Below are 14,056 nucleotides of genomic sequence, written 5' to 3'. Positions count from 1 at the left end.
AAACACTACTTAGAAGCCTCTAATCTTATTCAGAAACCTTGTGGCAGAGGACTTTGAACTCCCCCTAGCACAAGCCAGGTGGGTGAAATCCTATACCCTTTCCCTGTCTCTTCTCCTTGATCTCTTCCTTCTATATTGATTAAACCAACATAGATTTCCAAACTGACTTGGGTATTTTAATTTGGGTATACCCTGGCAACCAAAAATCAAACTTAGATTAGGTCATGACCCTAAATTATCCTTACACAGGTAAGCTATTCCATGCTCCCCTAATTTGTTTAAAATATAACCTTTATTCCTATATCATATAATCATTTTACCTTATCTTAGTCTATGTTTTGAAGTCAAGATTTGTGACTAGCTTCCTCTATGCTGTTTTCTAATTTTCATAGCAGTTTTTGTTAAAAAGTGAGTTCTTCATCTAAAAGCTTGGATCTTTGGATCTGTTAAGCACTAGGTTGCTAGTTTACTAATTTACTACACCATGTTGAGCGCCTAATTTATTCCAGTGATCCATTACTCTATTTCTTAGTACTAGATTACTTTATAGTTGACACTTTATAATAGTTTGAGATCTAAGATAGCTAAGTCACTTGCTTTATATCTTTTTCATTAATTCTCTTTATTTTCTTGGCTTCTTATACTTCTGAATGGATTTTATTATTTTTTCTAGCTCTAAGAAATAATATTTGAATAGCTTAAATGGCGTAACACTGAATATGTCAATTTTGGTATAACTGTCATTTTTATTATATTGCCTCAGCCAACCCATGAACTATGAATGTTGCTTTCAGTTCTTAAGATCTGAATTTATTTGTGTGGAAAGTGTTTTGCAATTGTGATTAGATAGTTGTTACATTTTTTTGAGCAGAAAACTTCCAGATGCTTTATCTTACCTACAGTTATTTTAAATGCTGTTTCTCTATCTCTTGCTATTGGACTTCATTGGTAGTAGAGAAAAATGTTGATGCTTTATATGAGTTTATTTTATATCCTGTCTTTTTTATAATATTGTTAGTTGTTTTAAGTAGTATTTTTGGTTGATTCCATAGGTTCTCTGGCTCTACCATCATATCATCTACAAAGAGATAGCTTCATTTCCTCATTGTGTATTCTAATTACTTCAATATATTCTTTTCCTATTGTTATAACTAGAATTTCTAGTAAAATACTGATGGTAGTGGTGCTAATGGCATCCTTGCTACACTTTTGATCTTAGTAGGAAGGCTACTTATACTTTCTTTAGCTAATTGTAAACAGTCATGACTAAGGCTGGACAATGAGAGTTTTAATATAACAGTATCAAAATTGAGAGCATACAAAAAATAATTATTATTTTTAAATATTGAGCAATCTTGTTATATAACACAGTGCCTCAATACACTTAGCACTTGATTGATACATTTTTACTTAAAATGTATGTTGCTTTTTATAAATTTTTATGTTTTTCCTTTGCCATCTCTTTTACTGCTTTAGCAACCTAGAAAGTACTTGAGAAGAAGAAAATATATTTCTTTTTCCTTGAAAGTGTATGACATGGTATGCACAGGTTATCATTTCAAAAAAATTTTCAGTTTTTAAAAAGTGATATTTTTCAAATCATTTTTAAAGTTTGTGCTTTTATGTTTATGTTAATTAAATTTAATTATATATGCATAATTATATATTAGTTACTTTATTTTAATTGATATATAAAATATAATTCTCTAGGGAAAAAAAAGGTTAACATTAATTGAAAAAGGATAAAATCCTTTCGGTGAATGTCCTAATATAAATGTTTGTATCTGCATGATAGCTATGTGACCGTGTTTTAATGACCACCCAGAGTCCCAGTTTTCTCATCTGTGAAGAGAATAATAATAGCTACAATTTCAATGAGTATACCTGTAAGGGAATTTATAAGTCATCTAGGCCAAAAGAGACAAGAGATCTGAAGGCCAGATAATTTATTTGTTTGCCCCCCATGTAATAAGTGTCAGAGTGAGAATATGGCTATGAAATCAAATTCAGTGCTCTGTCTACTATACCACACTTAAGAGACTTGTTATTATTACTTTAAGATGTTGTAGAAATTTTAAACAAAATATTTTTGGAAACACGTAAATTGGTTCTTATTTTGGTTTATGTTTTATACTTCTAGGACCTTCACATAAAATATTATTTTTGGTTTTCTTTCATTCAGGATTACAATGATGAAATTCGCCAGGAACAATTGCGTGAGTTATCTTATTTGAATGGCTCAGAGGACTCAAGTCGTGGGAGAGGTATTAGAGGAAGAGGAATACGAGTCCCTCCTACAGCTCCTTCAAGGTAGGTTTGTTCATTCTGCTATGAAAAAATAATTTCAAGACTGACACAAACTGACTATGGGACTTTGGGCAAATTTCTAAGGCTATAAATTGCAGGCAGAAGTGTAGACTACACAGAAGGTGTCAACCTGCATTAGCATATGTAGTTTCCTGACCTAGGATTCCTTGTACCATTGAAGTCACTAATCTACTCCCTACTTCCTAACAGTATATATGCAAAAATGTTCCAATCTATTTCAGGGTCAGACTTCCTAATGATATATTAAAAATAACTTTCAGAAGTCATATACAAAGAACACTCTTTGCAACTGGAAAATTACTTTCAATCCCCTGGAATCCCACAATAAATGGAAGAGGGAGGGGAAAAAAAGCATTTATTAAATGTATACTATATGGAAGACATTGTTCTATTTGCAAATATCTCATTGGATACTCACAACAATCCTGTGTTATGGTTCTACCCTGATCCCTATTTTATAATTGAGAAAATTGAGGCTGTTTCATAGAGATAGTAAATATATGAGATCAGATTAGAACTTAATTCTTCCTGACTCATGGCCCAGTACTCTACCTACTATGCAATCTAGCCACCTACTATCATCACTGGAAACATGAGGGAAAAAAATCTTGGTATGCCATGTGTTATTGTGCTGGTAAGACCTGGCAGTAAAGATATCATAATGGGAAGAACACTATTTAGTTGTGTCTGCAACTGATCCTGAATAAGTATAGATTTAATAAACATATTGATCCAAGCAGGGTCAAAAGGCCAGAATAAATGCTATCTTTCACTTATTGATCCTGAAAAGCCTTAAAAATTCAGATATATTTCACATTACAAAGTTATCAGCAATCAAGCAAAGAGTATAGTTGATATTATACTACTGTTTTTACACATTAGAGTCTTGCTATCATGAATGTTTATAATTTTTTGAAGATTTTCAAAATAAATCATCAGCTTTCAGAGAATCAGAATAATAAATATATCTTTTCCTAGACAACATTCTCAGAAAATGCAATTCTGTCATTTCCTAAACTTCTTCAGCAGATATCATTGAAATCCATAAGAATGAAGACATGGCAAATTGTTTTCCATATTACATAGAAACATTGCCCCCCCTTAAATAAAATGTTCATATCATATGTAGACTCAAACCAATATAAGAAATTTCTCAAAGAATATTTTTCATTTTAAATTTCAACATCATTATTTCCTTACAATAGTTGAAGTTTCTAATTCAAACATCATTATGTATCAGGAAAAAAGGGCAAAATTTGACTCCATGTAACTGACATTTTAGAATTAACCAAGGCAGTTTCTTTTACTGAAAAATTTAGGATTTCAATTTTGCATTTCATTTGAATAAAGAAAAAAAAACACAAAATGAAACAAAACAACTGTGTTGGTTTTTTTCTCTTTGTGAAGGAGTATTGATCCATTAATGACTCAGAGGCAACAAACTGTGCCATAGTGCAAAGTACATGAGATACAATGTTGGACAAACCTGAGTTAAATTCTAGTCTTGGCCACTAATTTATTTCATAACCTTTGTACATGGTATTTTTCCTGGTGGTGGCCTGTTTTCTTTATCTTCATAATGGGAATATTAAAACTGATGCAACCTTCCTTACAGAATTGTTGTGAGGAAAATCTGCTTTAAACAGTATATGAATGTGAATAACTCAGGGGGGGAAGGGCAGCAAGTAGATATCATTTTTTGGGAAAAGACTCAAAAAATTGTGGTGCATAGATTCAATGGAAAATTACAACAGAATGAGAAATGATGAATATGAAAAAATAGAGGCATAGGAAGTAGTCATATGAACTGATACAAAATGAAGTATGTTTGACTAGGAAAATAATATGTACAAGGTTTACAATGATTAAATGGAAAGACCAAGAATAAAAACAAAAATTGAAAATGAAAACTATGCCATTTTAATGACTGAGCTTGGCTTCATAGGAAGGATTAAGAATTTGAAGCCTCTTAATTTTTCACTAAGAGAGTGGACTACAGACATGGAATAATGAATGTCCTATCAGACCCAGCTAATGTGTTAGTTTTGCTTAACTTGTTTTATTGTATAGGATAGTTCTCTAAGTGAGAGACAATGTGAAATACATTGGAAATGAAGGCAATGTAAAACAAAAGTTATCGTCCTCCCCTCCCTTCCAAAGAAGGTGAACAATTAACATAGAGAAAAATTTACTTAGGAGCATTTAAGTATGCAATTACACAAGGGATCTAGTCACATAGTGTAAAGGTCACAGTGTTGTGACCTAAACTATATTAATTAATGGTCTCCATGGATATCCCAAATAAATAAATGCCTAAGTCAGCTGGAAATTTATGGTGAATTAATTAATATATTGTAAAGAAATTAAGAAGAAGGGAGAAGGAAAGGGTGTAGGATTTCTCCCGCCTGACTTGTGCCAGGGGGAAGATTAGAGGCTTTATGAAGGTAAGGTTTTAGAGAGTAAAAGAGGAAGGAATCAGCCTGAACTCCAAGAGGGTTCAGTCAAGATACCTGAACCTGAATTAGCTCAAGGACAAACTCACCACTAAAACCCAGACAAATAGCTGCCACCGCACCAAGTTATCAGAACGCTTAGCACGCTGCCTCTCTGGGAAAAAAAGGCCAAAAAAAGGAAGTGATGTGCCCTATATATACAGTTTTATGTCACTTTCCCACATCTCATCTGTACCAATGTTAGCTTAACTTGACTTAGGACAGCCCAGGGTTCTGTCAGATGTTTCTGGACATGTCTGTTGAAGGCCATCTTCTTAGATACTTAATCCTTGAATATGGGTTCAAACATTCCTGACCTTGTTAAACCAAGTAGGGTGGAACAATGTAGAGTTCCCAAGACCTGATTCTGTTAGACCAAGTATCTCCATTGTTACAAATCAGGAAATAGCTAAATTAAATCTTCTAAAGTACAGTCTGAGTAGGGTGGAGGAGTTTTAAATTCACAATAATTCACAATAGCCATTTATTAGTGCCTACTTCTTTGCCAGCCATGATATTGATATAACTATAGAGATAAAGACAGATTTTATATATATATGTATATATACATATATATATATATGACAATTTCTGCCCTCAAGGAGCTTACAATCTGATGAAAGACAAAAAGCAAGAAGAAACTGAATGTAGCAAGTGATATGGGGCAGAGACCTTGGTGGAGAAGTCAGCCAGAGAAATCTCAATGTAGTGCAGTCCAGTGAAAAGTGAATTGTTTTAACTGAGCTCTCCCAAAGGAGAAGTTTGGAATTGATGGATCTAGCCTCCAATCAGAAGAACAGAGTCTAGTGAAGTGGTATGGTACAAGGTTGATGAGATCTCACTGGATGGCATTATCCCAATATTAAGCTTCCTGAGATTTGAGTTGGAGAATTCTCAAAGTAGTGTGGCCAGGTGAGAAACAAGGAAATCATGTGAAGTAACGAGAATGAGAAACAACATAACCTTATCTACTGATGGAAGAGACTTTACCCAAGTGTTGTTTTCTTTCTTGATTGGCTTTATATTGTGAGTGCCTGCAGAAAAGATCTTTGTCATGAGTATCTACACCTATATTTTATTGCTTAGAAACAGAACTTGAATTCTTTTCAGCTCTCTTGGCTCATTGAAAATGTTAAGTCAGCATATGAATACAAATAGCTATGTTACTGATGCTCTTTAATGTAAATAGCAACTGTGGATTACATAATTACTTTGAAATGAGAATTTTTATTTTCTCTTTGAATCTGGTGTAATTCTAATATTTCAGTAATCTTTCATTTTTTAAATGTTTTCTGAACAATAATTTATTTGCAAATTTTTGTTTGGGTATTTGTTCCACACATCATTTACATCAACTACACACCTGCCAACAAGAAAAGATACTTTAAGTTAATATTTAGAAGAAAGTTTCATTAAAAGAAAAAGGAAATCACAGTAGTATTTTGCCACAATTATTTTAGTGATCCAAGGTCCCCTAAAATTCTTGACTTACTATTTTCCAAATTAATTTTCAAACCCTTTGTGAGGAGCAGATTTTCAAGAAGTTCACTCCACTACTCACATAAAATGAAATTTGCCACATGTGTACTGTAAGGTATTTTTGTTCTTCCCTGCTCTTTCATCAGCCAGTATTTTGTTGTAGAATATATGTCTTTGAAATGAGTACTAAATCTTTCAATGTAGATTTGATGTCATTGATACTATTTACATATCAACAAGGAAGCAAATGGGGTAGAACTATCTTCTGTTTCAAAACAAACAGAAAATGAAAAATTCCTTATTATTGAAAATGAGAAATTAGGACAGTATCATTTTCATACTTATGACAAAGTATTATAAAAATAGATTAGATTAGAAAATACTACATTTGCTTCAAGAATGAAAATTAAAATGTAAAATACCAAATTTGAAATATTAGAATAAATATGTAATGAATCATGCTTGAAGACAATTTATACTAGAATCATTTTATTTGACAATATTCCCAATAAAATATCTAGTATTTTAGTGATAATGAAAAAGAGACAACCAAGTTTGTACTGCATATGTTAAGATTTATAAACTATGCAGCTAATAAACCATAATATTTCAACACCTCTAAATAGCCTATGCTATTTAAAAAATAGCTATATATGCTATATATATATATATATATATATATGCTATAAAAAATGCATCATTGCTGGTTGAAACGGTTTATTACTTGGCTCAATAGATAGGATTTCAAAAGTACCCTTAGAGTCAGAAGTTGGAAAGATAAGGTATTGCAGATAAGGTAGAATAAGTATGCAATATTCCAGTGTTCTCTGAGTCAATAGACTTTTCAAAGCTTGAGAGGACCAATAGATAGATCATCTAGTCAAACTCCCTAGTTGCACAAATGAGAAAATGGAGGCTATCCTTTGAAACAAAATGAAAAGAAAATATAATTGGACTTTCTCACATATTTCAGAAGAATTCTAAACCTTTTCAGTGGTTTCTGAATATCATAAAATTTGATTAATACCATTTGTTCTTATGCTTTTCATTGAAGTAGCCTTTGTGATCATTCCAATAATAAAAAAGCATTTAGTCATTTTCTTAGTGTGATATGCTTATGTGTTTCCCCAGTACCATGGTTACAATAAGATGAGCTCTAGTTCAAGTTGTACTTTTGGATAGTGACTTAGAGCAAAGAAAGCCCCTAGGAGGAAGTAAAATTAAATTGAAGTTTCAGATAATTGCAAATGTATCCCAGGATAATGTGACAAAGTAATTTTTACTCTGTTTGATCGATCATTAGAAACTTTAGTAAAGTGTAAAAGGCAATGTAGTATAATGGAAAGAGGACCAGAGTCAGAGTTTATAAGAAATGAATTAATGAGTCCATTCCCATCATTTATACAGGATAATATTGATAAACTTTTTCAGATCCAGGCAATTTTCTTAAGTTATAAATAGCATGCTAGTTATTATTTTTGGATTATTTGAGGAAATTTCTGTAGTGAAAACTTTTCTGATTTTGCTGATAAAAGCACATGTCTAGGCTGACAATAGGAAATGTATTGCTTTTGTTAGATAGGAGGAGGATCCATCTCCAAAGGAGGATCCATCTCCAAGGCTAGAACTACAGATACATGACTTTGGCAGATCACTAAGTATATAGATAGTTGTAAATATTAAAATGAATATACTACAACTCAAGTGTTATTATTTATAAGATTTATTAAAAAAAATTAGGGTTAAAAGGGCACTAACTCACTTAAGCCATGAGAAAAATAAAAAGAGGAAGAGAGAGAAGTTACAGCCAGTTTATAACCAATCACACAAATGTGAGGACACAGGAAAAGGGGAAAGGATTCTGGGTAATACAGAAGGGAATTTTGGGTAATGTAGTTTTAGGGATTCAAGAATTTCCAACTATACATAGTAGAACAGATAATATAGTATTAATAAATACCTCTTTCCTATATTTGAAAAAGTTTATAAAATGATTTTCTTACCATAGACCTTTGAAGTATATAGTACAAATATAGTGCAATTTTTTTAGAAGACCAAGAGGCTTTTCATTGGGTGACAATAAATATTGGGGGTCATGCTTTCAGTGCATAAATAGGGATGGGGGCTGGGCATAGGGCAGCACAGCCACCCATGGTTTGGAGGACCCTGGCATCCAGCTGGCGCAGAGTATATAGTGCAAATATTGTTATTCCTAGTTTATAACTGAGGAAACTAAAGCTCCAAGAGATTTCATAATTTTCTCCAAACTCATATAGTTGATTATGGTCAGAATTTGAATTCTAATGCAGGTCTACTGACTACAAAGCCAAGGCTTTGGTTACGTTTTACCCTGCCTAGGTCTGCCAGATAGAGATACGAGTTTTGGATCAACAAGATGTGATAATTCTGTACCTTGTTTTCCATGTTATATGAAAGGAATTCCATGCCTGTTTCAGCTACCTAATGGCTGTGATGGGTACTTCAGAAAGAGCTGATGTGGTGAGATAACCCTGTAATTTTTGCCATTGGGAGGCTAAGCCTAGTTGAGTTCAGAAGTTCTGAGCTGTGGCATGCTAAATTAATGAGTTTCTCCACTAAATCCAGCATTAATATGGCAATACCTTGAATGTAAGGTGTTATCAGGCTGCCTAAAAAGGGCAGATGGAGCAATCTGGGCCATATCACAAATATAATAGACTAAATCTCTGATGTTATTCAGCAATAGCATTGATATTGTGAGTATGTTTCTGCCTCGGATAAGACAGGACAGATTCAGTCTGAAGTAGAAGAGGAGGGAGAGGAGCAGGAAGAAGAAAAAAAGTAAAGAGAAGGAGGAAGAGGAGGAGGAGTGGGAGGAGGAAAAGAAAAGAAAAAAGCACTAAAGCACTAAAATGCACTCAATTCTATTCTCAATTCTATTTACTCCATGTATGATTCTGTACAAGTCACTTCATAGATGTGACTTTTAGTTTCTTTATTTATAATATGATTTGTTGGATTGCATAGACATCTTCCAACTCTAGTTCTGTGTTCTTATCATTCTAGACATTTTGGATAACATTCTATTATGTATAGCCCTTGCTCCCTCTTCCTTTATGTATCATTAGTATATGTTTGTGTGTGTGTGTTTTTCCTTCTAGGGGCCGTGGTGGTGCAATTCCTCCTCCCCCACCACCTGGAAGAGGTGTACCAGCACCTAGGGGGACAACTGTGACACGTGGTGCTCTTCCAGTACCCCCAGTAGCAAGAGGGGTTCCGACTCCTAGAGCAAGGGGAGCTCCAGCTGTTCCAGGATACCGGCCACCCCCTCCCCCAGCCCATGAAGCCTATGAAGAATATGTAAGTAAAGTTAAGACCCTGGCCATTATTATCAGCTAAATTATTTGAGCAATCATGAAATATCCTGGACCTCAGAGACATTCAAATGCTAAGAATAGATCAGCTAATGCCTGTACTTGATTCTCATTTACATCGCTCAGGATTTAGAGAAGTGTATTTGATGTGATAAAGAGTCCAAAAGGTTGTGATTTAAATCATTAGAACATTTTAAAATGAGCTTTATTTTTTGCAAGCTTAATGTGCTTTGCAGTTAGGTATAATTGGCTTAATATTAAGGACTAGATGGCATACCAAGATTTTCATTATGTAACTTACATGAAATCCTAATGTTTCAAGGTGGGAAGACCAATGTAATCCCTTGTGTCTCTTCACGTTCTGTTCAAACACAGTTAAGGTTGAAATAAATTTCTCCCTCCTTTCTTTCTCTGTCTCTCTGTCTCTCTGTCTCTGTCTCTCTCTGTGTCTCTCTGTCTCTCTATCTCTCTCTCTGTGTCTCTCTGTCTCTATCTCTCTGTCTCTCTCTGTCTCTCTGTCTCTCTCTCTCTGTCTCTCTCTGTGTCTCTCTGTCTCTCTCTGTCTCTGGCTCTGTCTCTCTCTCTGTCTCTCTGTCTCTGTCTGTCTCTGTCTCTCTGTCTCTCTCTCTGTCTCTCTCTCTCTGTCTCTCTCTCTCTCTCTCTCTCTCTCTCTCTCTCTCTCTCTCTCTCTCTCTCTCTTTCTCATACATAAAAAACCAGGACTCTAGCTGTAGCTCCTGCGGTGTGATTCCATGGTCCAGTGGAATGGGCGGTGGCGTCGTATCAAAGCCAGGGAACTGCCGGTCCCTGAATATAACTATCCTAAATTCCCAGGACCAGGGCTGGCTTCTAGGGAGGACCTGGGATTTTAGGGCATATGTATCCGGAACTGACCCAGGGGGGCTCATCCTGATCAAAAAAGAGCCCCTAGGCCTCCCCTCATACCCAGTGGGTCCCAATCTTGTGATAAACCCCATTCCAGCTAGAACCCCTAGGCCTCCTCCCCTCGCAAGGCCTCCTTTCCCTCAGGAGGCCAGCACTCCACCCTCCCCGCAAAAGACCACCCCCTCGTGGCCTCTGAGCTCCACCCCTGCCCCTGGAGATTCCCTTCGCCACCCGGTACCGGGCAACCCCCTTTTTCCCTACTATAAGCCTCCTTTTCAGCCCTCAACTACTCCTCACCTAACCTCACTGAACCCTGCTGGCTTTGCCTAGTCGCTTCCCCACCCTATTACGAGGCCTTCGGCCTAAATGCCTCCTGTGACATCTCACGGGAAGAAAACCCCCTGCAGTGCCGCTGGAGTGACACGGGCCCTGGAAACCGGGCCATGGCTTAACCCTTTGTACAATGATCGGGCCTGGCAACTGTGTAGCGGGATAATCCAGCCACCCCGACCCCCACCTCTGCTCAACCACGGAGTATCCCTCAACCCAGAGATACCTCATCCCACCTGCAGGAGCGCACTGGCTATATTCCCGCTCTGGCCTACAGCCCTGCGTCTCCCCCAGCTCCCTCACTGATCGCGCGAGTGCTGCACCCCTGACACAATAGTGCCCCGAGTGACCTCCTACGCTGAGCAGGACCTCCTCCAGACATGGGACCACATATTGTCTGGGCGATGGAGGCGAGAACCTGTCACCATTGCCGTCACTGTAGCCACCCTCTTAGCTGCAACAGGGGCGAGGGTGGGCATCACCGCCCTCACCACGCAGGCTCAGGGGTACCAACACCTCTGCAAGGCAGTCGATGAGGACATAACTAGGCTGGAATCCACCATTAACTTCCTTGAGAGGTCCCGTGCCTCCTTAGCCGAGGTGGTCCTTCAAAATAGACGAGGCCTGGACCTCGTCTTCCTTAAGGAAGGGGGCCTCTGTGCAGCCTGGGGGAGGAAGGCTGCTTCTATGTTAACCACTCGGGAATTATGAGGGACTCCCTGAGGAAGCTACGCAAAGGTCTAGAAGCCCGGCGGAAGGAGGGAGAAACTACCAGCCCCTGGTACGCCCACCTTTTCAGCTCTTCTCCCGGGCTCGCCACCCTAGTCACGTCCCTTCTAGGACCCCTTATACTCTTAACCCTACTCTTGACCTTTGGCCCCTGTAACTTTAACAGCCTTGTTCGGTTCATGAAAGACCAGCTGGATGCCATCCAGGTATTGGCCCTTCAACAACAGTACAGACCCCTAGCCGAGAGCTACAAGCTGCCCCAATGGGTGGGCCTTCCCTCTGCCTCCTAAAAGAAAAAGGAGTTGGGAATGAGGGAGGCCAAAATGACCAGCCTTGAGAAAACAGGAAGGCCTAACAAGCTGGCTAGCCTTGAGAAGTTTGTCAGAACCATAAATATGCCAAACCCCAACTGCAGCAGGTACCAGATAAAGGCCAGGAAGACCCCAACAAATATGTCAAACAGCAGGCCAGGGAGACCCCAACAAATATGTCAAACAGCAGGCCAGGAAGACCCCAACAAATATGTCAAACAGCAGGCCAGGGAGACCCCAACAATATAGAATAGTAGGAAGCAGATAAGAGCCATACATGCAGGCAAAATTCCAAGGATGGTATGTAATAGATAAGGTGGCTGGAAAACCGTGCCTACAGAAAAGTATTTAAAGCCCAGCCTGTCAGAAGCAATCAGAATCAGATTGCAATCAGAAGCAACTCTGAACTCTGATGGTAGAGGTTCCCACTGATGCGCGTATCAGTGTTCCCAATAAAGGCTTTCTCCTTGCTTTGTATTGCTCGTGGACTTCTTTGGTGGTGGGTGAAAACCCGGACCCTAACATAGCATGTGGTAAAAATAGGTTAATATATTGATTTACATAGGTGATTTTCCAATTAAATGTCCTTAATATCTCTGCCACTATTTAGGCATTGACCAGAAAGAACTTTAATATTTCTCTAGTTAAAGTGTTAATTTATAGTAAATAAAGCTAGAGCTAATTACTTTAAGGAAACTTGAATATCTTTTGTTTTCCAAAAAGTGAAAACTTCCCAAAGATAAAAATGATAGGAAATCATCTTTCCATAAACTTTAAATCATTTGAAGTAGTTGTTTGCATTAGATGCTGGGTGAAAACTTTTGAAAATAAACACAAAAGATGTTTTGAACCCATTCTTTGAGAAGATTTCTTAGCTAACAATGGTCATGTAGACATCTCTCAAACTGCTTCAACACTATATAATAGCCTTTATTTTCTGCCAGTTTGCCTATGAACTCATTTCAGCCAGAAAAAGTATCTAATCATTCAAAGTATATAATCATACAAAGAACAGTTCTTTCTGAGAACTTCCTCTAGTAGCTTAAAAAATACTTTTTTCCTTCACTGATCCTTCCTCAAATCATTACACCCCAAATTTATTTTGTTCATGCAATTATTAAAAACAAAAATAATAATTTAGTGTTTTTTCTTTTGATCTCTGTGTTCCTTCTATCTCATTTAGAACCATGTATACATTTTGACATTTAATACAAAATAATTGCCATTTATATGATGCTTTAATGTTTGCAAAACACTTTTCCTGCAATATCTGTTTTGTTCTGCCAAAAATATTTGAGGTAAATACTAAAAGTATTTTTGAGTTCATTTTACTAGGGTGTAAACTGAGCATCAAAGAGGTGCTGGTGGCTCAGTGGATGTATTGGGTCTGGAATCAGAAAGACCTGAATTTACAGGGGAGGAGAAAGAGGAAGAGAGAGAGAGAGAGAGAGAGAGAGAGAGAGAGAGAGAGAGAGAGAGAGAGAGAGAGAGAGAGAGAGAGAGAGAGAGAGAGAGAGAAAGAGAGAGAGAGAGAGAGAGAGAGAGAGAGAGAGAGAGAGAGAGAGAGAGAGAGAGCATGGATTACAAAAAAATCAGAAAATGATTATTAAAAATTGTATAAATGTGTAAAAAGAAATTTTATTTTTAAAAAAAGATTTGAAATCAAATGTGACCTCATATTCTTCATAGGTGTATTGTTTTGGGCTAGGCACTTAACCTATGTTTGCCTCAGTTTCCTCAACTATAAAATTATATTAATAGAACATTTCTTGCAGGGTTCTTGTTAGTATCAAACAAGATATTTGTAAAATGTGCTTTGCACAGTTCTTGGCAAATGGTAGGTATTATATGAATGCTTTTTTCCTTCCTTTTCACTCTTTGACCAGAATCACATACCTAGTAACTGTCTACAATGAAACAAGTTCTTCCTGACAGCAAATCCACAACTCTATTGCCATTATCACATCCATCTAACTGATAGAATATAATCTGCACTACCCATTATGTGTGAATGCTCACAGTATATTTATTACAAATAATGATAATAATAACTCAGTTTATATTTTCTATATTTACAAAGCATTTTTCTCATAAGAGCCCATTAGATAAAAATACTTTTATTTTACAATTAAAAAAACTATATATTCAA

The 14,056-nt window shown here is 36.7% G+C and overlaps 1 protein-coding gene across 1 annotated transcript in view; it reads left to right on the top strand.

Moving 5' to 3' along the window:
* Nucleotides 1-14,056, top strand: part of KHDRBS2 (KH RNA binding domain containing, signal transduction associated 2) — an 811,868-nt gene that overhangs the window by 590,967 nt on the left and 206,845 nt on the right. Inside the window, exons 5-6 of the mRNA XM_001364943.4 lie at nucleotides 2,183-2,310; nucleotides 9,440-9,638. Of these exons, the coding sequence (XP_001364980.1) occupies nucleotides 2,183-2,310; nucleotides 9,440-9,638 (327 nt within the window). The remainder of the gene's footprint in view (nucleotides 1-2,182; nucleotides 2,311-9,439; nucleotides 9,639-14,056) is intronic.

This window comes from Monodelphis domestica, chromosome 2 (assembly GCF_027887165.1).
Source record: "Monodelphis domestica isolate mMonDom1 chromosome 2, mMonDom1.pri, whole genome shotgun sequence".
Taxonomy (NCBI): domain Eukaryota; kingdom Metazoa; phylum Chordata; class Mammalia; order Didelphimorphia; family Didelphidae; genus Monodelphis; species Monodelphis domestica.
The sequence above is the reverse complement of the archived record's forward strand: the minus strand, read 5'-3'. Positions and strand labels throughout refer to the sequence as shown.